At 35.0% G+C, this 24,088-nt stretch overlaps 1 protein-coding gene and 1 pseudogene across 2 annotated transcripts; both read right to left on the bottom strand.

Moving 5' to 3' along the window:
- Positions 1-621: 621 nt before the first annotated feature.
- PPP1R2 (protein phosphatase 1 regulatory inhibitor subunit 2) lies at positions 622-23,587 on the bottom strand. Of its 2 annotated transcripts, XM_061193239.1 has the most exons (7): positions 23,132-23,587; positions 15,616-15,678; positions 13,120-13,227; positions 10,959-11,036; positions 10,316-10,413; positions 5,047-5,214; positions 622-3,039 (listed from the first exon to the last, which is right to left on the bottom strand). In XM_061193239.1, the coding sequence occupies exons 1-7, from the start codon at positions 23,251-23,253 to the stop codon at positions 2,993-2,995; spliced, it is 684 nt and encodes a 227-aa protein (XP_061049222.1). In that variant the 5' UTR covers positions 23,254-23,587; the 3' UTR covers positions 622-2,992. The 2 variants fall into 2 exon arrangements, with proteins under 2 accessions (XP_061049222.1, XP_061049223.1); XM_061193240.1 differs by lacking the exon at positions 15,616-15,678.
- On the bottom strand, positions 9,728-9,845 carry LOC133094183 (U6atac minor spliceosomal RNA; annotated as a pseudogene).
- Positions 23,588-24,088: the final 501 nt, after the last annotated feature.

The following is a 24,088-nucleotide window of genomic DNA, read 5'->3' as shown; positions in this document are numbered from 1 at the left end:
TCCTGTTTAGAAACAAACTTGTGGAATGCAACCAAATCACATGCATTTAGACATCTCCAGCCACTGTATAATTTTACTTTTGAGATTTTTCCTCAATGGTATATAAACCTCAAACAAAATTTCCAGATTTCTTCAGATTAAAGTAAAAAACAAAAACTCAAACTAAACACCTGAAAAATGTTACTCCTAAAGCACACGATGTGTATCAATAATCCAAATAAAGTTTACTTGTAAGGTACAACTGCAAAAATGAGGGAATTTCTACATCTACAAAGGCATGGATAAGGAGTATGAAATTTAGTTACATCTGGATTTGAATCCTGTCAACTGGCATGTATGAGACATTGAGACTGAAGAATTTGGCCAAGAGCATTTTCCTCACTTACAAAGTGCTGATAAGATACCTGTTCTGCGTGGTTGTTTTGAGGATTATATATTGGACACCTAGCACAATGCTGGGCAACTAAACAAATTACTCTGCCACAGTGTAGTTCAAGACCCTCTCCTGGTATCCAGAACTTTTAGCCAATGGAACACGACAGCTGGGTAACAAGAAAATAAAATCCACACACAATCGTCATATTACTGTATTTTATTACAATATGTTCAGTGTACTAATTTAAGAGGAAAAAATGTAAACAAAACGGTAGTCTAGGGAAAAATGGCACTTTGCTTTAATCTTCAATTTAAAGTTATTTTTAACAATCCATTTATACCATTATATGTCTCAGATTTTAAAGAGCATCATTGCTGAATTTCAGACTGAAAAATAAACAGAAAAGATGACATCAAAGGAGTTAAGCAGAGAAGAAATATTGATAAAAAATTGAAAGTAAAATCTACTTTGGCTAGAACTGAACACTGACAGATAACTTTCTCCAAAGGAAAATCTAACTTGAGTCATGAAGGTCCATTTTTTGTATAGTTCAATACTGTGTCAATTAGGAACTCATGATGATGAACAGTTTTACTCAGTCACATTTGACTACCTAAAATCCTACTGAGCATGCTATTTGCCATGTCTTATTTCTCTGACATAACTATCTACTTCCTGAAACCAGAAATGTGAGTTTGCCTGTGATTTAAGTTTCAAGAAATCGTTTGCAGAAAACACCAAAAGGATCAGTTGTTAAAGGTCTTACCTTTTCTTCATTGTACAGCAGCTATTTCTACAAATAAAGAGCATGTGGATACTTTCTAAGAACTCGAAATGAGAAAACCAAAAACAGAGGTCTGTGTGCATGAACATATGTACACATATGTATAAGCTTAAATACCCCCAAACAGGTTTAAACAGGTAAGAATACCTCAACATTCTAAATTCAGAAAGTAGAGATAAACATTGTTTATAAATCAGTAGTATTACTAGCTAATATGTTTTAATTAGAACACTATACCTGCAGTTCAAAAGTACTGATTGGATTCCATTAAAAAAAAAAAAGACATTCAACTTAATAAAAACATTCTTCTAACAGCAAAGAATTCTCCCGCTTATTTATTTTGACATATTGATATTTCCATAAACTTGCAAGTGGAAGAAAAGCTGTTCAATAAAAGCCAATTCATACATACAGTATACAGAAATTATTTTAAAAGTCTGTTCATATAATGGATTCCTTTGGTACTAACAAAAAATTAAGATACAAATAACTGACTAGAAATGAAACCATCACTAAACTAAGATACACAGGAACTGCACTTCATTCCACGGAAGAAGTCCAAATCTTACTGTGTTAGAAGAATAAAGTACATTTGTCATAGTATACATTATGATACTCCCTTAAAGCAGGAACTATTTAAGATTTTTAAATTTAAAAAGTGTTCAGATTTACTTCTGTCTATACATTCAGGAACTATCATCATATCACTGGTTACACACAATTCTCTCATCATGCAAAAAAACCCCCCAAAAACCTCAGTTAGTTGTTTTCTAAGGTCTAATTAAGTCAAACAATAAACTAATAATAGCACTTTAATTAGCAAGCTGTAAATCACAGAGGTGTAGAAATTCTGCAGTTGAATTGTATTTCCTGTCTATAGTACTGCTGCTATTCAATCTATTTTCTCCATGTATTAGAAGAACGAATAGGCACTGATAGTCAAAATAAGATTTTCATTGTTGCAGCAAATGACAATATGTGAGAAAAGGAAAAGTTCCTAATGTCACGACAATCTTTATGATCCTTTATAAAGGTAAAGGATTCTGTGCATATGCGTGGAAAGGAGTAAGAAACAAAGGTAGGAAGTTAAGACAAATAGATAAAGGAAATGCTGAGACTATATTAGAATTATATTTATTTAAAAAACTGATCTGAAGTCTGCCCATCGAGTGTACAAAAAAAAGTCAGAGCAGACGTTAGTGCAAGTTTAACCTGATAATTTATTTATGGAAAAAGCTAGTTTTGATGAGAAAAAGTTTAATTCCTTTCCTTGTAAACATAAAAGAAACTCAACAGGAATTTTAAAGGTAGTATACCAGAAAATGCAACAGTAACTCTTATAATTCTTTTCAATTAAACAGACAAGTTGAAGATGCATGTTAAAATACTTTTCAGACTGAATATTTATCAGCCTGTATGATCTGTTGTTCCAATTGGATTTTGATTTTTAAAAAACCTAACTTTTTATAAGAGCTATCACATCTAGAAGTGAAGAAAATAAATTAGATCCCTTCTCCCTCCCCAAAAGATATTAACTTCTAAAGCATAAAAAGCTATATATCTTATACAAATTAACCAGTGTTCTTACAAAAGTAATGTAGTTTTGGACTGATGACATTATGCTGTATTTGTGGTGAAGTACTAGGCACAAGAATATATGTATCAATTAGGTATTTTCAGTCTATTTAGTCTCTAAAGTTATTTAGTTCTTGGCAATATATAATAACTGGTACGCATTTTGGTACTTAAGTCATGAATTGTAGAGAACAAGAAGCAGTATGTTATTGTAACAGGATTTGTATCTGACAATTACTGTGCTGAACGAATCCCTTCTATGAGCTCTGTGATTTGTTTCGCAGTTGGTCACATGTAGTAGATCCTGCAATGATAAAAGAAAAAACAGCAACATAATTTATTTGTTGAGTATTGCCAAACTTGGAACTACCTGAGCTGAAGTTTCCTTCCACTGCTACGTATGATAAACAAATAGAAATATCTAAAAAACAAGATATATTTCATGCAGACTGATCAGTATGATATGAAAGAATCTGTATACCCCGTAAATAATATAAAGAGCAGAACAGGTGTATCTATTTAAGTGACAGGACAAATAGGTTTCAGGTTGAACACTTTTGTGAATAAATCACTGGTGGATAGCTAAGAGTTTATTACAACTCAAATATCCAGAACTATAAAAGATTTGTGTTTATGATATAAAAATGATAAAAAATTTCCTGAGAGTCTAAACATGCCACATTTCTTTTTATAAAAACAGTAATAAAACAGGTGGGGATAGGCAGGAGTGTAGAAGAGGGGGAAAAGAAGGAAAATGATAAAAAAGTAATGGGTGCCATAGATCCTTGGAGATTTTAAAAGCTGGTAAAATTTTTTTAAGGGCCCAAGAACAGAAAATAAATAATGAACATTCTTCTCTATGCCTTATTATGTAGTCTTTTCTATCTTTGTGGACGTTATTGAAGCGAAGCAGTATATACTCCTATGTAAGGAGTACTTCATCTCCACTGAAGAAAAATCAGCGTTAATACAAATTTTAATCATCTATTCCACTTAAATGAAAAAAATGTATTTATGTGTTAAATCTGTGAAATCCAATGTTTTAGAAGCAGAGACAGACAAAAGGTCAGATTTATTTTTCAAAAGCTGTGGCTTAAAAAACAAATCCCTTTAATATTTGGCATAGTGGTGCTGGTACAAATTTCCATTGGCAAATGAAGGGTATTCCCAATGCTTTGTTAGAGTCACTACAAATGGATACTGAAAGTCTGAGAAGAAACTGATGAAAAGTTATAACCCAGAAACATCTGTATTGAATACATAAAAAGAAATCACCAAGATATAGGTAACAGGGAAACAAACACCAACTAGGAGATAGGTCACCTAAAAATGGATAATAAATTTAAAGAGAGAGAAGAGAGAGACATACAACAATAATTACTCAAGATAAAGTTTGTTCAAGTTAAACAGACTATGGTGAATAAAATGGAAAGAAAACGCTGTATGAAACAAACTGAAACGCAAAAGCATAACATGGAATAACAAAAAAATATTGTCATCCTGCTATTATAATGAGCACAGTCATGAGGTTCTACCATAGAATCACTTATATTTCATATCTGCTCACCAAAACAATAATATAATAATTATTTACTTTCCTAAGACTTAATCATCCAAGGCACAACATATAAAAGTAAGTTACATCTCCACTCAAAAGCACCAGTTTGCAGCACAAAGAGTAGGTAGATGGGCACAAAATCTGTATTAATGGTATAGAAGATTCACCTTTGTTGAATGCCAGAATAACAGTTTATTAAAAATAAATAAATAAAATCAATTTCCTATGACTGATCGAGAGTTGGTAGGCTGCAGTGGCTGGTTGTCTGAGACTTAAAAACAAAACAAACAAAAATCAGCCAAATAATTTGTTGACCCAACAGTCAAAAGAATCAACACTGGAAAGACATGACATACTTTATGCCTGAAGGGACGTTAAAACAAATCTTCCATGTTAAAAACATGTTTCTTTAAAAAGTTTAAACCTTAATTGACATTGTTACGACAGACAAAATATGATCTGAACCATTAAAAACAAAGTATAGCTTAATACGAAGACAAACATCATTGCTTAAAGCCAAGTAGACCAAACAACATAGACATGTAACATAACATATGGTCTTAAATCAACTCTGAGCATAAAAACATTATTTTGAAACTGACCAACAGGGGTTGAAATTTTCTAAACTTTTGGCATAAAAAGTGAATTTTAGCAAAATTTTCTGAGGTTCTTCAAAGTTGCGAGCAAAATAAAGTATATTATTTAGGTACAAAGGATCACAAGTGTCTCAGTGATATTTTCAAAACACCTAACCTTGATTTGATTCTTCTGTATTCATGCTTTCTCCAGCTGCAGTCTCTGACATTTCTTCATCCTCCTCCTCATCACGTAGGTCTTTTGAAATTAATTGTCTAGCTAATTTAATATTCAGTCCTTCATTGTAGTGAAGCTTCCTTTTCATTTCAAACTGTCGCTTTTTTTCTACAAGATACAAAAAAATAGGCGTAGGAAGTCTTTAGCTCAAAGATTGGCAAACTACAGCCTGTGTCTATTTGGTAAGTAAAGTGTTACTGGAACACAGTCACACTCATTTGCTTTTGTAATGCTTAAGACTGCTTTTGTACTCAATGGCAGAGTTGAGTAGTTGCAATAGAGACCATATGGCCCTCAAAACCTAAAATATTTACCGTCTGGCCGTTTATAGAAAAAGTTTACCAATCTTTGCCTTAGATGCTTCAAGTACATCTTAATGGGAGACTAAGAGTAAGAGCCATTAGTAGTTACATTTGTGAAGGAAATTTAAAGATATAGGAAAATTCTCCAGATAGAGTTGAATGGGAAAAAAGGAAAACTATAATACAATATACATACTATGTACAAAGCCTGCGTGCATGCCCATGTGCACACACACACAAAATGAGACTCGGCAATTAACAGCCGTTAATTCTAGGCCAAGGAACTATGGGGTAATTTTAATGTTTTCAAGTTTTCTATTTTTATAATTCAGAAAAAATTCCTTTAAAAAATTCTTATTATCCATTAAGAAATTGCCATGATTTAAAACATTGCTGGCTCTAGAGAGGGAGGGAGGGAGGGAAGAAGGGACGGGGGGAGGAAAAAAAAAACCAAACATTGCTGGCCTAAAAACATAACCTCATTCCCAGAGTAATTTTAAGAAAAATGTGTTATTAGGAACAGTAAAGTGATTCTAGACTATTCTTTATTTATAGTCTTCACCACAGAAACATAAAAATAGCTGTAAATCAACACAACTGACCATATTTTATCAATAGATAGCACTTTAAAGATCAACTGCTTAAGAAATATTATAAGATTTTAGAATTTCCTCGACCAGTAAATTGAAAAACAAAAAAGGAGTAGACATAAAATTGCCAACTGTTTATTTTATCAAGAGCATTAAAACTCATTCACCATAGGTTTATTAAGGTATTCATAAAAATATTTTAATGCCAAAAAGGCATAAGAGAAATCTCTCAGAATAAGGCTATTCAAAGTACTTTCTCTATGTCCCCTAATTCCCTCTATCGAACCCGCATCCCCTGCAGTGGAAGCGCGGAGTCTTAACCACTGGACTGCCAGGGAAGTCCCTCCCTTTAAGTTTTTATCATCTATACTTATTTATGTTCTAAACACTGGCATTTACAGTTGTCACTACTGATCAATCACTTTTCAGCCTCTATTTGGGTTGGGAGAAGGAAAGTTCCGAGATCAACAGCCATATCATCATCCCATAAACATTTGTTGCAAACTACTAAGAAGATCTTGCCAGCCATCTTTCTTCTTCTCTAAGTTACTTTTGTGATTTGTTTTACTCTTTGAGAGTAGCATATTGTAGAAGAAAGTAAAAATTTTAAGAAAATCAATAAAAGACCAAATCCTCATGACTAAATTTTTAGTGATGACTTTCAGATGATGTAAAAGCCAAGATTAAGAAACGACAAAAAATGATTCTAATTGCCTCCAATACCAGATACATTTACTAAAAAGGTAAGACTTCTTCTCAGTACAAAGTAACACATGTTCTTTTTAATGCAACTTAAAAAAACTTTTACAAAGTTTAAAAAAAAGCTAGAAACTTAAAAAAAACACTCAATCTCCTCACTCAGAAATTATCATTAATATTTTATGACTCGACTTTTTTCTAAAGATGTATTTTTTATAAAAATGAATCATACCTTGCTGTATATGCTGTTTTCTCACTTACTGTATAGTTAGAATGACCACGTCCCAGGAAGTCTCAGTTTATGCCTATTGTCTGATGGAGCTGTATTAGTGACCCTTTCACTCTTAAAATAATCCAGAGTTTAGACAATAAAGTATATGGAGATAGAGTAAAATTCTGCCACGTACATAGCAGATTTACATAATTTTTAAAAGGTTATAAAGTAGTGAGTTATAATTTAATTCCCTATCTTGGTCAAAGGTTTCTGATTTCCCCCTTTGTATTTTCATTGTTTTTTATGATGTAATATACAGTTGACCCTTGAACAACGTGGGGGTTAGGAGTACCTACTCTCCTCACAGTTGAAATCCACATATAACTTTACAGTTCGCCCTTCATATTCGCAGTTCTGCATCTGTGGATTCAACCAACCGCAGATTGTGTAGTACTGTAGTAGGTATTTAGTATAAGTGGACCTGCACAGTTCAAACCCATGTTGTTCAAGGTTCAACTGCACATACATTTTTGTGCATCTGTTCTATTATTTTCTCAACATTAGTTAGTGTTTTTTTAAACTGTGCCTTATAATGCTTTAGTTAAGTCATAACCAGCATTTTAAAGAAATGAAACAAAACAGAATAAACTAGATAGAACATATCACATATAGTAAAGGTTAAGAAATGTTTTGTGAAATTTTAATTTATATAATTTTATGTTTACACGTATACTGAGTGGCACTTCGTAAAAAATGTTTGAGAAACATTGAAATAAAGCCTGGGAAACTGAATTGCTAGAGCAAAGGGTGTCATTTTCTTTTAAAGCTTTTGGCTCATATGTTGCTATACCGCTGTCCAGAAAAGCCAAACCATTTTTCACACCCACCAATTGTATATGAGTAACTTATTTCTCCACATTCATACCAAAAGGGAAATTGTCATGCTTTTTAAGTTTGTTGATCTGAAAGGAAAGAAAGGCACCACAACGCTGTTTTAATTTGTAGTTTCTTATTCCTAATAGTTGATCTTACGGTATTTTTCTTTTGTCAATTATACTAATAGTCTAAGAAAATGATTTCTTTTTAATTCTAAGAGACATCAAACTTGGTTTTGCTTGTTATATATTTTAGTTTTGCAATACTCAAAATTTATTATATAATTTATGTATTCATTTTGTAGAAAGCTAACATAAGTGGTCTCAACCTTCTTTGAATATTAATTTTACTTACAATCTTTATATGGCAGAGCAACATAATACCAAAGAGTACAAAAATTTTCAGGTTTCAGGCCCAGCTCTAATAATAATCAACTATCCATATGAACTTGACAAGTAAATTATCCTTTTTATACTTTCTTTTACTATTTTTCAAAATAATATAATGGAGAATATACCAATTATTTTAAGTTATTAAAAGTTAATATTTACTGAGTACTTACAATATGCCAGAATCAGTGCTAAGTGTCTTAAATTCTTTATCTCATTTAATACTCAAAAATGACTCTAAATATTTTTATAGCCCCCCATTTAGAAATGAGGAAACTGAGGGTCAGAGAAATTAAGCAAATTAGGTAAGTGACATACCTAGAGTAAAAACTTAGATCTATCTGACTCCATAGCCAATATTTTAATTGTTATGCTACTAGTTACAAGATAAAATTTTCTAAGAATTTCTTTAATAAACAAGGATGTTCAGACATGTAATTTACTTAAAAGCAATAAACACCTGTATCAGTAACTCTACTACTGGGAACTTGAACTTGTGAAACTGTAACTAGTAAAATGGTTCCCCCTGCTGGATAACTCCTGGAACTACAATTTGAGGGAAAAAAAATCCCTTAATGAAACTGACAATAGAGGTTAATAAAAAATTCCCTGTTCTCAATAGATCACGTTCTCAGAGAATAAGGAATCAACAAACTCTAGGAACAATTTCTATCTGAAACCCCTTTCAAGGGTCTTTGGGGTATATTTTGGGAAAATAAATCAGGAAGTCACTGAGGATAGAAGATAATATAATACAATTTGAGATTATACTATATGTATAATTTCTTTCTTGTATAGTACTTAGGCTCAGACTATCATAGCTTTGTTCAATACACTACATTCTAAAGATGATAGGAGGGAAGAGCAAATTGTACCTTTACAGCTACACATGACAAAGATCCTGACAGTTAACTACCAAATATTCAGAATCTTAGTTCTAAAGTTTCTAAACTTCTTTACAGTACAGGTAGTTTCTGCATTTCAAGTCTTCAAGTAAACAAACTACTCGATCTCTTTTTTCTTTTTTGTGAGGGTGTGTGTTTTTCTTGCATCTTTTTTCCTATACATAGGCTTGGTTTTCCCTTTTAAAAATACTTGAAGGGACTTCCCTGGTAGTGCAGTGGTTAAGAATCCGCCTGCCAACGCAGGGGACACGGGTTCAATCCCTGGTCTGGGAAGATCCCACATGCCGCGGAGCAACTAAGCCCGTGCGCCACAACTACTGAGCCTGCGCTCTCGAGCCCGTGAGCCAGAACCGCTGAAGCGCGCGTGCCTAGAGCCCATGCTCCGCAACAAGAGAAGCCACTACAATGAGAAGCCCGTGCATCGCAACGAAAGGTAGCCCCCACTCGCCACAACGAAGACCCAACGCAGTCAAATAAATAAATTAAATTAAAAATAAATAAATTATTAAAAAATAATTGAAAATAAACTATATAAGCAATTTTCAATTATTGAGATTATACATTCACATCCTTCAAAATTATAAAAAGCAACAAAGTGAAATATCTTCCATCTTTCCTTACCTCCACAGATAAGAACTATTACTCGTAAAAACAGGAACAATGAATAGGTAGCAAATGCCTTAACTGTGTATGTACTGTGTGGGCTAAAAGAGCCTCTTTCATCCTTGTTGAGAGGGCTATCTTTATCTCCTTTCCTGTGACACTTCTGTTCTTTTTGTTCAATGGGACCTAACAAAAATCTTTATTCCAAGTCTGACCATCTTGATTCATTTGGTAAGCTTCACCACTGCCTTAATACAGAAAAAGCACAAGCAATTGAGAAATTAGCTCTTACTGCTATCCACTTTAAGATCATCCAAACACTCAATGACCCTAAATGCATTAATTTAATAAATATTTACTGAGCATCTACCTGGTACAGATGCTTGGTACAAAGAAAGGAACACACGTTAACTCCTTTAAAGACAGTAATATTTTCTTGAAATGGGGGGTGGGGGTGGAGCTGTTATACAATAAACCCACACAAGTAGAATCTGAATTATAAAAATGTTGCTCCCTAATCTCCCACCATCCACTTCCTAAAAAGGAAAACCATTTGACAGTCTTCTATATAATGGATTTATCTTAGCAAAAATTATTAGCAATGCTAAAAGCAGTAAAAGAAAGAAACTACCTCGTTCTTCAGGTGAGAGGTCACTATCCTCATCTTCACTGCTTTCTTGTTCACGAACTCGACACTTTGGCTCTGAGCTTTCAGCAGCAGCAGTTAATCTATACAACAATCATTTACAAAGAAATCAATACTGTGATAGTCTTATATTAGTTGAGTGTCTTACTCAACTTTTGAGTCTCATAAAAACATCTAAAGATTATTAATATGCTAGCTATAACCTGATGAGGAACATAAAAAGCAAGAGAGTGGGACTGCACGTAGAAACCAATAAACAAGAAGAGTGGAAGTTGACAAACCCATGAACAGCAAAGGAATAGAGCTTTTTTTCAGGAATTCAACTTATTTTGCCTTTCTCACTTCTATCTTTAAAACCCAGGTGGCAGGATATTAAAAAGCAAAAACAGAAAAACCTCCACTCAGGGAACTGACACAGGGAATCTGTGTACCAGCTTCTGGTTCTCATCTACATATCTTGATTTTAACCTAGAAATAAGACTATGTAAGTTTCTATGAAAAATCCAGATAAACTTATTTATTTAGCACATGCTTTTTATTTACACTTGTACAAGTAAAGTAAAATGCCTTTAACTCTGCAGAATTAAAAACAGCATGAGAAAAATGCTTTATAATCATCAATACTTACTTCCTAGCTAAGATATCTGGAGTCAGGGCTTCAGTGGTTTCTGAATCACTCAGTGCATCTTCATCATCACCTACCATACTAGGATGATAAGCACATTATAAATTAATACGTGAACTATAATTTTTCCAGCAGGAAAACAAGGTAGAGAAACATAATTCTATTGACTAAAAGTATCAACGTATTTATGGCTCTGTTGTCGTCTTTGAAGTTTAATTTTACATTGTTTCTATTCGATGCAAATATTTAAAAGTATAGCACCAATCAAGAAAAGCCTTCAAATAATTAAAAAAAAAAAAAAAAAACATGCAAAAAAACCCCCACTGCAACCATGAAAATAAATACTGAAAACGCGAATCATCTGGAGGGGAAAAAAAACCACTTCAGTTAGTCCATCCAGTGGCAGGGAAAAAATAATGCAAAAGAACCCTATCCAGCTTTAGAATATGTATTTGTACATCAACCTGAAGATAAGACACAAATGATCTATGCAGACACAGGTTAGGTAAAATAACAAAATTAGATCCTAAGACCTAATTCAGGAAGTTTAAAAGCTATTTAGCTTTCCCAATCTACTCTCTAATGAAAAATTTGCTCCCCACATAATTGCGAAAAATGGTTATCTTTATTATTTAATTATAAACAGTTTTAAAATAATGGCTACAGCTATTTATTTTTGAATCATGTTTGATCTTAATTTTTTTAGGATAGTTATTTCCAACCAACAAAGATAAGGGATGTCTACTACCTTTATTGAAAAGGAAGAAAGCATTGACTTTGGCTTCTGGTACAATAAAAGTTTTAGGTTATGTTTTAAAGTATATACCTGTAATTAGGAGAAAAATAAGGATCACTTTCATAAATGACATGTCTACTTCTTCCTTCAAGCTTTATTAGTACTGAGTTTCAGTATCTGTACCTCCTATTTCATTATTTTTCTCCCCTTGTCACAATCATGTTAATTCTTTTATTTATTTATTTATTTATTTATTTATTTATTTATTTATTTATTTATTTATTTATTATTTTTGGCTGTGTTGGGTCTTCTGTGCGAGTTGGGTTTCTGTGCGAGTGCTTTCTCTAGTTGCAGCGAGTGGGGGCCACTCTTCATCACGGTTCGCGGGCCTCTCACTGTCATGGCCTCTCTTGTTGCGGAGCACAAGCTCCAGACGCGCAGGCTCAGTAGCTGTGGCTCACGGGCCTAGTTGCTCCGCGGCATGTGGGATCCTCCCAGACCAGGGCTCGAACCCGTGTCCCCCGCATTGGCAGGCAGATTCTCAACCACTGCGCCACCAGGGAAGCCCCAATCATGTTATAATTCTTGTTTTTACTGTTTTTGCTATTATCAAGTTATCTCAACTTATCTTCCAAAGTTTCATCCATTGATTTAAAACAGAATTTCTTTAACTCTATTTTAATAGTAACTTCTGGATTTATGTTGTTTTACTTCAGTGACAAATACAAAATATTTCAGTCCTGAAAATCTTTATTTTTTTCAATACATCTAGGCATGATCTGAATTAGGTATTTCTAACTTATTTAGACTCTCATTATGTTTATTGGTGCCTTATTTTTGTCTTCATACTAACTAGAGCCATACACTATCATTTTACAGCTCATTAAAAAAATGATAATGAGTCATTTGAGTCTGGAAGACTCAAAACTAACAATTACAATGCAATTATATGAACTACAATATCATGTAAGTTCAAAAATAAGGACATGAAACAGTAGTAATGTCCACTTGTCTTTGCAAGGGTTAAAAAAGAGTTACCATCTGTGAAGTTGTCCCTTTCTGCAAAGAGAATGAATAAACCCCTGACACCTACTTAGGAAGCAAACAAGCCCAGCTCTCATCTTCCTTTACAAATAGATGACTTTAAGGAAGGCAAAAGTCACTTTGTATATATCATTAGCAGCTAGGGACCACTGAGGTGCAATGAATAAACATTTACTACTATAATTATAATGTAAAAAATGGATTCCATAAAGTTCCATATTACTTTTACTATTACACAGAAATATGCAGTTGGGTTATTAATTAGCGTTCCAGTAACAAATATAAAAAAACAGACAAAGATTCAAATCATCTGTTATCCAGAAGCTCATGTCAAATGCAAAATGGAAACAAGTCAAAAAAGGAATGCTGTATACAAAACATTACCTATGGTAAGGAGTGCTAGGTTCATCTATTTTCATTAAACCATAGTCTTTGTCTGCTGGATGATACGTCGCCAGGATGTTCATTTCATCCCACTTCTGAGACTTTTTACTAAAAAAAGAAGAAAAAAAATTTTCCTCAATGTAGTAAAAGATACAAAATGTACACATCTAAAATTCACAAACATCCAAATCCCACACTGCAATTTCTATTTGACTGCTAACTTCTATTTTTACATCTACTTTCTTGGAACAGAAACTGACTTGGGCAAAAGCCATAAGTAACTACAATAAAGTGTCAGTAAATATTTTACAGAATACTTAGTGCCCACATATTAAAAACACATTACAGTTGTCCGTTGGTATCCTCAGGGGATTGGTTCCAGGACCGACACGGATACCAAAATCCAAGGATGCTCAAATCTCTTCTATAACATGGTGTAATATTTGTATATAATCTCTGCACATCCTCCCGTATACTTTAGATCATTACTAGATTACTTATAATACCTAATACAATGTAAATGCTATGCAAATAGCTGTAAATACAATATAATACAATGCAAATAGTTGCTGACACATGGCAAATTCAAGTTTGGTTTTTGAAACTTTCTGGAAATTTTTTTTCCAGAATATGTTTGATCCATGATTGGTTGAATCTGAGGATGCAGAACCTGTGGATACGGAGGGGTAATCAGATTCTTCTCCAGGCATTCAAAAAACTATTACATTATGACATGTTTAATCTTCATCTGGCCTATAGAGTAACAGCAAAAGCTGGAATTTACACATTGCCTGATCTCAGTAGTTAAGGATTTTGGATCTACGATATCTTTTTTTTTTTTTTTTTTTTTTTTTACGGTATCTTTTTAATAGTTTGATAAAAAACACAACAGGAATATTTTCCTTGGCCTAATTTTTTTTAGCGGTATCTATAACAATCAAAAGAATCATAACATAAAACTACAGAGAAAATTAAATTTTCTCATTAAATTCAGATACCATTAATAAAGATTTAGATTGCGTATAAAATTATACCTCAGTTGTTTTTTTTTTAATTTAGAAATATAACGATTTGCTGATAAATGGTTTCAGATCACCTGGAATAAATTTACTTAAGAAAACTAGAAATGTTTTGTAAATGCTTTATGAACATCCATTAGTGTCCATTCAACAAAATATTTGTACAACTACTAAGGTGCTCAATAATTAAATGCCTTAATTACAAATCCTTATCTACTCATTAAAAAGGACATCAACAACCTCTCTGCCAGCCAACAATATTCTGTTACATATACAATTTGTGACTTGGTTATATACTTAAAAATAAAACTACCTTAAAAAAAAATCAATGTAGATTTTACACAGATTCAAATCATCCTTTCCATATTTGCTCAACATTGGTGAGGTTTTACTGCAGATATTTTCAATTTTCCTAAATCTACCAATACCTGGATCTTGAATTGCTCTTGAAGAAAGACATACTTAAAATTTTAATATCATATTCTCTTCTCCATGTTCTGAGTCACCTTAAAAATTACATGTGCCCACTCGTGGCAGTTGAGCCCGACTTTATGTTCTTCTGCTTTCTACCCTAAAGGGCCCACAGTGTCTCCATTTAAGGCTAATCACTTTTTTCCTTCATATTTTTATTGTGGTAGAATATACATAACATATAATTCACCATTTTAACCATTTTTAAGTGTATAGTTCTGTGACATTAAGTACATTCACATTATTGTGTAACCATCACCATCACCCATCTCTAGAACTTTTTCATCTTCCCCAGCTGAAACTCTGTACCCACTGAACACTACCCCTCACCCCCACCACAACAACCATTCCATTTTCTGTCTCTAAGACCACTCGAGGTACCTCTTATAAGTGGACTCATACTGTATTTGTCCTTTGTGGATGGCTTATCTCACTTAATGTCTGCATGGTTCATCTATGTTGTGGCATGTGTCAAAATTTTCTTCCTTTATAAGGCTGAATAATATTCAATTGCAGACTAAGTACTATAACTACAACTTCCTTTTAAGCCTACTTACCGTTAGTTTTATCAAGAGGCAAAGGTTGGCCTAGATATACTCCACAGGTGACTGACACTACAACTCCCATTCCCCCCCCCCGCACCAAACAGAAGTTTCTTCACCATGAAAAAATCAAAATCTTAAGTTTATAAGAAGCTAAAAATTAATGGGTCGTTCATTTTTAAAGCACAGAAGTAACATTTCTTCTTTAAAGAACTGCTTTTTTATTCACTCAGCAAGGTACTCACCTGAATTTTCAACTAATCAAACTTAAATGTTGCTAGTGTGTGTATGTATATAACACTTGATTGAACTAGACTGTGTATATAGATGTTGCTTTACAATAGTATTGATTTCTTTAGATGCCTAGTTTCTGACCATGAGAGTAATAGTTGGTCTTGTGGAGGAAAAAAACAACAGTAACACACAACTGGGAGATAGATGTTTAAGTTTCAAGTTCCACTTACCCTTCATTAGTCCTGTTACTATAGGCAAGTCCAACAAACATTCTCTCTTGGGCTGTATTTACTCTACATGGAAATTATAAAAAATGGAATTTTTAGGATTTTTAAATCTAAAGTTTTGTTAAAAGTCCTGAAACCATATCTCACTTAGCACTGTGAGAATGGCTTGCGATAAGGCATTCTGAAAAAATTCTTTAAAATTCTGAAAAAATTGCTTATGTACGAATGCCTTCTCCCACTGTCCCACAAGATTCAAAATTTAAATGATTTTGAAATATTTATGATCTGCTACAGAATGAGTTTTTCTAAAAAGCAGTCAGTTTTCTATTTGACTAAATCTACAGTTTCAGATTTTTATTTTGCTAAATAACTCTATTATCTACAAATTTCTGTAAATTTAGAAAGCAAATGATTTAGGTCTTCTCATGGTCATATTCTACATAAGGAAACTCACAGTGAAAAGAGATACACTTTAAAGATTTTAGCAGCAGAAACGATCAAGAAGCTTCTGATTAGAAGGATAATTAAAGACATATACAAATTTTACGAGAACTTGATTAATTTTGTGAAGAAAGCAATTCAATTAATAGACAAAGGGAGACCCATTATATGGTAACTCAATGTTCCCTCCTGATAGACAAGGCCTCTGAAATGATAAGCCAGAGTTAAGTCCGAGTCAGAAACACAAAAGCACAGGTAAAAGTTTCATAAAACCTGTATTAATACAGTCCAATTAAGATTCCCTATTAAAGATATTGTAAAAGATAACTAGCACATATCTATTTATATAAAGTTCAAGAGCACGCAAAAACTAAAGTGTATAGGGATGTATACTTAGGGAATTACCATAAAAGTCAGGATAGTGATTATATTACAGGGGAGGAGGAGACTGTGATTGGAAAGGACAGGAGACATTTCTTTTCTTTCTCTTTCTGGTTTTTTTTTTTTTTTTTTAATATTTATTTATTTATTATTTATTTTGGCTGCACCGGATCTTAGTTGTGTCATGCATGAGGGATCTAGTTCCCAACCAGGGATCGAACCCGGGCCCCCTGCATTGGGAGCGTGGAGTCCCACCCACTGGGCCACCAGGGAAGTCCCAGACAGGAGACATTTCTGAGGTGATGGAAACATTCTTCTTCTTGACCAGGATGGCGGTTATAGGGGTGTTTGCTTTATAATTATTCCTTAAGCTTTAAAATTACATCTAATACACTTTTCTGTATGTATATTAAATTACAATAAAATATTTAAAAAATAAACACATACAAAATGACTTTGTTAGCTGTGTCCTAATCTCAAAGTAAAACAAGCTACTTCCTAAGTGATGCTAACAATATTGAATTAAAATGACAATTTATCATCATTAGAAGAATGAAGATGGCCCTTTGAAGTTACAGAGGTACCCCCAAACACCCTGCAAATCTGTTCTGTGAGATAATGATAGAAGAAAAAGAACTGAATTGTAGGATATAAGAAGAAATGGTTTTTTCTTGAAATTAAGGATAAAATTTAAGAATCACAATCCTAATACCTTAACCCACTAACAATTTTGATTTCTGTATATTCTTTCCACTCCAACATATACGAAAAAATACCCAAGCTATTAGTATATATAAAAATATAGACAAAACAGTATACATATAGTATATATAAAAATAGCTTCTATATCAGTATATGTATTTTATCATAAGCTGCTTGTATTTTCTAGTCTTTACCTTTTTAATATTACATGCATAATATTCAATAACGAACTATTTACCTAATATTAGATATTTAGATTGAATCCAATGTCTTCCTACTTAAAGTAAAGCAGAAATGAACATTTGTGCATATTGTATTCAATGACTTTTCAAGATAATTTGCTAGGACAAGCATATCTGGGGTTAAATTTATCAAGAGCTTTGTAGTTCACTCCATGTTGCCATATAGTTTTTTTTTTTTTAAAGAGAGGACTATTTGTAATGTCCCCAAATAACTGCTAAAACTTTGCCAGGATTGGGTATCTGTGTGTGTTTTTGCCACCTGAGAGGTATACATTGATATTTAAATGCTGTTTTATGTTTCTCTGCTCATTACCTAATAAATAATATGAAAAAATGCTTATTTTACTTTCCTTGTGTGAATTGTTTACATCCTTTGCCTATTTACTGGAAACATTCTCATTAATTTGAGTGAGTTCTTTATATCTACATAAATGTAAAGAACTCATTGAAATTTATGAGAAGGTTTAAACCACATTATATATAACTCAAAGATATATATAAGATTTAAGCCATATTACACAGAACCACATTACATATAACCTAAATTTTTCCCATTCGCTTGCCATTTAGTTTACTATCTACTATAAACAGAATTAAAGTTTTATATATCCAAAGCTTCACTCCACATCTTCACCACAATACTAAGAGAAAAAGAACCTTACAATTGTCAAGATCCAGAGAAGATATTATTTTGCAAAACCATGAACTTTCAATAACGGCATAAAACAACAGACTCCAAAGAATGCTGGAAATTCTTAGGAGGAAAGTAATGAAGTCGAAGAAACTGTCTGCAGAGGACACTGGATATGGAAATTAGCATCTCTTAAATTTTGGTAGACTTAACATCAGTTGAGTAACAAAACCCAAGGAGTGAACTTGGTTTATTCCCAATACTACCACAAACTGTTCGTGTGACCTTCTTTGGGTCATCATCTCCACTTACAAAAAATAGGCGCAGTACCACTTACACTGAAGATCCGCTGTGAGGGTGAAAGCACCTGCTAGTTTCAGCTCCCTCCTCCCTCTTGGGTGATTGGTTTTCCGGCAGCCTAAATCTGCACCAAAAAAAGTCACCAATTCTCACTTTCACTTTGATAGCTCATATGATGCCATCTCAAAGACCTACTCATACTTCTTGTTGCTTGTGACCTTCTCGTTTTTACAGTTTTAGCCGAGTTTGGAGTGGGAAGCAGGATTTTGCTTCAATGTGTTAAACTTTAACCCCACATTTCAAGAAATGGTTCTTTCTTAAATGAAGATTCAACTTCTGTAGGTTGACAAAGTACAAGCCTTTGAAGCTTGAACAATTAAACTAAGACTTAACAATAAAAGCAATTAGTAAATAAAAGGTCACTTTTTGAAAACTTTACTCAGTGGGCCTTTGACTGTATTCCATATTCCTTTATAGGCAGAAAAAGACAAAGTTGAAGCATGCTTATATAAAATTATATTAAAGGAAATTAATTTAAGCACAATTTTTCCAAGCAGAATTTGCCTACACTACCTAAGACTACTACAGAATTTGAATTGAACACAGTGAATCCAAAGCATACTGTGTACAACAACCCCAAAAGTGGGGAAAATTAGATTTCTGTATTTCTAATAGAATAAGACCAACATTTGAGGGTGAGGTACTGGGTTAAACACTTTACATTTAGTAACTCATTTAATAATTAAACTAGGCAGGGATATAATGAATAATGCACTGTAAGTCACAGAGCTAATAAGTAGCAAAGAGGATCTGAACCCAGGCAATCTGGCCCCATATTAATCACTAACCTTTAACACTTCTAATAAGATAGGCTTTAGTAACACAATATTATATTTTCAACAATTCCAAATGAACATTTTTCTCACTTTAATATTTCTGAAAACAGAATATACCTCAAAATGAATGGTATCTTATAATTGGCAGTATTTTTTTCTTTCTTGGTGCTACCTAAAATCATGGTACATCTTAGAATCAATGGTGTCTTGTTTTTGATGAAACACACGTACTTACTCACTAGATCTGTTATGTCTGACCTTCACAGGTTGTTCACTATATTCAAAGTATCCAGAAAGAATGGGAATTCCACAATCATAGTGATGACAGTGGTGTTCTAATTAGTTGAGCAGAGTGCTGCAATATACTGACATTATCTATGCCTAATTATGTGGATTTACAGACTCTATCCAGTTTTAATTGAACTAACCCTCAAAAAGTGGTACCTGACAAATGGTACCTGAAGAAACCACTCACTGAAGATAACAGTACCAATGCAAAGTATAGGGAATAAGATAACACCACTGGGACATTAAAAAAAAAATGGTTGGACAAGAACTGTATAAAAAAAATCCTAAAGACTACTTGAAATATGGCAGTATATAAACCTCACTTTAAGTATATATTGAATCTTGAGATATTATCTAATGGTAGTAGTATATGTATATAAATCATAAACAAACATATTTGAAACATATTTCAAGTTTTTCCTACTAAAATGATGCACAATCAAAAAGTTTAGAGACCACTGGAATAGCACAACTCATGACTTTAAAAAAAAATCCCTTAGTAACATCTGTTTATGTTAAATAAAATGTTCTGTTAAATTATACCCTCTCACAACTGATGGCGTTGGGGTGGGGAGTGGTTTGTGCAGAAAAGGGAAACTATCACTGTACTTCACATGATAATGGCACCAATAAAAGGTATGGTTATTCGTGGATTCTGTATTTGCAAATCTGACTACTTGCCAAAATTTATCTGTAACTCCAAAATCAATACTTGAGGAGATTTCTCTGTCTCTCTCAGACACGCATAGAGCAGGGAAAAATTTGAGTTGTCCGATGCACATGTTCCCAGCTGAGATTAAACCTTCTTGCTTCAGCTCTCTTACTGTAAATGTGTCCTTTTTATCTACTTAGTACCATGTTTTTTGCTTTTTTGGTGAATTAGCTGTTCAAAACGGCTCCCAAAGATCGTGCTTAAGTGCTGTCCAATGCTCCTAAGCCCAAGAAGACTGTTATGTGTCTTATGGAGAAAGTATGTGTTAGATAAACTTCATTCAGGCATGAGTTATAGTGCTATTGGCCATGTGTTCAATGTTGATGAATCAACAATATGTATAAAATTAGGTGTCTTTAAACAGAAACAGAAATTTTAAAAGGTTATGGACTGATTGGTTGATGAAAATGTTGTGACCAGAGGCTTACAGGAACCTAAGTCTGTATTCCCCCTAGGAGTAACAACAGTTCAGTATTAACTAACTCAGTGTTTGTGGTGACTTTATAGAATGTCACTACTGAGAACAGTGAGAACTGACTTAAATCCCCGGTCATTTTCACATTAATATGAGATTATTTTGCCTAATACTCTGGTTCCAACATTTGAAGTTAGACCATTACACTATACTTTTTAGTTTCTGAATTTTAAGTGCATTGTACTTGAAAGAGCTATTTATTTCGGTCCTTTATACACGAAAGGGAAAATACTGGTTGTACTTAAACATTACAAAAAGTTTGTTTCAAATGTGTTCACCTATACTTTCATTGTTTCTGTTCAAAGAGGCTCTCATAAAGTCACTAATATTGTTTGCATGAGCTGTGCCATAAATAATAATGTGTACCATATTACCAATAGAATTAGTTTATTTGCTTTCCAGTCAAATAACACTTATCATGAAAAAACCCATCCCCTTTTACTACTTAGAACCAAACATCATAAACCTCAATGAATTAGGGCTTGGTAGCTGCCTTTGAAGACAGGACTATAACCTCCTAATTTACATAAGTCAAAGTCAACTGCCTTGCAAAAGGCCCCCTTTAAGTCAATCTGCCCTGTTAGCAGCTCCTAGAGAAGGAGCAGCCCTATGTAGGTGAGACAGTCTAGTATAGTGGCTTTCCAGGCAGAAGGACCTGGAGGTAAACCCCAGTCAATTATATAAAGAGGCCAACACACAGAGTGGGGCCACCAGAAATTACAGCAGACCAAAGTTGAGAATAAACAGAAGCAGCAGCGAAAGACAGAAGAAAATAATAAGCTACGTGGTAGCCAAACAAAAAGAAGCTCACACTGGAGAATAGGTAGACAACTTAAATGCCAGTGAGAACCACATTCTTGTTGCTGAACACCCTGAAATCATACAAGAGCCTTCCATAGTTTGTTTTGTTATTAAGACTATCTTGGTCTTCCTGTTATAGCTATGCTCTGGTAAGATTGTTTTCTTAATCCCATTACAACCCCGCCCCCCCTTCCCATATGAAGCAGCTTACCCCAAATAGAGGTTAGAAAATTGCATGTTGGAGAACGTAAGAGAGTCAAGCATCTAAAAGAGAGTGGGAGTAGGAGAGGTGCCAGACAAATTAAGGTCCTTTCCAACCCGCAAAGGCCATGATTCTGAGCTGTGATCCTACTTAATGTTTTCCTCAAGGTAACACAAATCCACATAAATTTACCATCACCAAACTGTAGTTCCTTTTATAGCCCTAAAATGATCCTTTTGAACAGGTGTGCCCTAGTTCCAATATTCCAAGTTTTCGGGAACATCCTCATTTTAGCTTTATGACTTCACAGATTTCAACAACTTTTCTTAGGCCTTATTTCCAGAATGTAGAGTCCTTATGTGTTTAGTATCTTAGAACACCCAAGCCCCCGGGGACTTCTAACCCAGTGTTATATTTTACACTATATATACGGTTTTGCACCCTTTTTTTTCCCCATTGAGGACCGCACCTTGGATATCTTTCTCTGCGCATTAACATCTATTTCATTCTTTTTAAAGGCTGGTCTGTTTTCCCATTATACTAATGTACCATAATTAATATTTCACCAGTCCTTCTTAATGGACCTTGGGTTGTTCCCAATTATTTACTATCACACACAATGCTATGGGCCAACATCTTTTCACATATGTATTTGTGAGTATGCAAAAGCAACTAAATTATCACGGGATCATTTTAAGTTGGTACTTTCTGAACTGTTCTGAGCTTACATATGTCTTTCAAGAGGAACAAAGACTAGAAAGCGCTCAAACTCTCGTTGCAGATGCAAAAATAATTAGCAATAAGTAGCTTTCCATTAAATATAGATCAGACTGGGAAATTTTCGGTTTCTTTTAATGCAGAGATAATGACAAACCAGGACCCAAGAGAGTGAATGTGGCATGATTCTTGTGATAATGTTCACCTAAAAAGGAACGACTATGGAAAAAGGGCAATTAGAAAAATGGAGAAATTATCTCTTTTTCGGAGGAGTCTCTTATTAGCTTGAGACTAGATCTTAAAGGGCTCCCAAGCCAAGAAAATACACTTTAATCATTGAATTTTAGACACTCGGATACGAAGTGAAGAAATAATAAACGCTTAACAGGTGAAGCTTTAACTTCAATTTGATTCTTTAACATTCCCAATTTCCAGAAGCTCAAAGATCATGGTGTATGTTTTAAAATTATTATATATGCGTATATACTTAAAAACAACCCCACACAACAAACGTCATAGCTCCTGTCTTCTTTATAATCACTCCACCCCTCAGCCTGGCCGGCGGAGGGAGACCCGAGCGGCACAAGGGCCGCATCTACGCAGCCGCCCCGCCCGCCCGCCCGCCCGCCCGCCGCCCGCCGCCCGCCCGCCGCGCTCGGGCTCGGGGTCCGGGGTCGGGCTGGGGGTCGGCAACAGTGCCGGGGGGCGGGGAGGGCGAGGCCGCCCAGGCGGGGAAGAAGGGGCTGGCCAGGCCGACCCGGGCGACGATGGCCGTCCCTCGCGGCTCTTACCTCAGCTCTTCGTCGACACTCCTGCCGGGCTGTTCGGCCGATGCCACCACAGAGGAAGTCGTAGAGCTCTTGTTCTTCAGGATCCCCTTGATGGGCCGGTGCGAGGCCGTCGAGGCCGCCATTGCCCGCCGCTCCGGCGGTCGGCTCAGCGTCGCTGCTTGGCGCTGGGTACAGGAAGCAGAGGGCTGGGCGCGAGCAGAGACTCGCCAGTCAGCCACCAAGCCCGCCTGGGGCTGAAGCGGCCGCACCTGCTGTCGCGGAGACAGCCACCAGAGTCGTTGTCACGACACAACGACTCGGACGCTCTGGCGTCCAGCCGACGCCGCGTGGCTTGCGGTCCTTAGCGCGCCAGGCGGCCCTTACAGCACCCTAGGCCACCCGCACTTTAACCGCGGCCCGCGGAGAGAAGCCGGCCTAACACCGGAGCGACGCCGACGCCAAACCCAAGCGGGCCGGCCCTCTCGCGATATCTGGGGAGGAGCGGGGGCGGGGCGAGAACCATGCCCACCTCCTCGCCCCGCCCTTTCCCGGCCCTCTCGGTAAGCTCTCGCCTGCCTTGGCTGGGCCTCTGGGTGAGGAAACCTTCGGAGAGGTTTCCGGCTGGACTCTACCGAGCTGTACACCTCTCCAAGCACCCTCGCTCCCACCACTTCATGAGGTTCATATTGTTATTTCTGTATTTTATAGATCTGAAAATTGAAGCTCGAAGGTGACATCATTCCCCAAAGATATTAACTGACTTTCAGAGAAATGAAGTATGTCTCCTGTTTCCTTCCATTTAACCAGCATAAAAAGCTTAACTCTCCATTATAAAATCATGAAATATCAGCATTGGAATGGTCCTTACAGACCTATTGTGAGATCATAGAATATTGACTTTTATGAAATCATAGAATATCAACATTAAAATAGTCTAACTTATTTTTACCATTGGAAAAGCAGAAGGAGAGGAGAAGT

The sequence above is a fragment of the Eubalaena glacialis genome, chromosome 6, assembly GCF_028564815.1.
Source record: "Eubalaena glacialis isolate mEubGla1 chromosome 6, mEubGla1.1.hap2.+ XY, whole genome shotgun sequence".
NCBI lineage: Eukaryota > Metazoa > Chordata > Mammalia > Artiodactyla > Balaenidae > Eubalaena > Eubalaena glacialis.
Note: the sequence above shows the minus strand (reverse complement) of the source record. Positions and strands in the feature narration are given on the sequence as shown.

Bases quoted from the DNA above. Each gene is read 5' to 3' on its own strand.
- PPP1R2 (XM_061193239.1), bottom strand. From the start codon at position 23,253: ATGGCGGCCTCGACGGCCTCGCACCGGCCCATCAAGGGGATCCTGAAG. The intron at 10,414-10,958 runs GTAAGTATTGAT...ATTGTTGTATAG, and splicing joins CCAGATATCTTAGCTAGGAA to ATTAACTGCTGCTGCTGAAA. The intron at 5,215-10,315 runs GTAGTTTCTTTC...TGTATCTTGTAG, and splicing joins CCTCTCACCTGAAGAACGAG to AAAAAAAGCGACAGTTTGAA.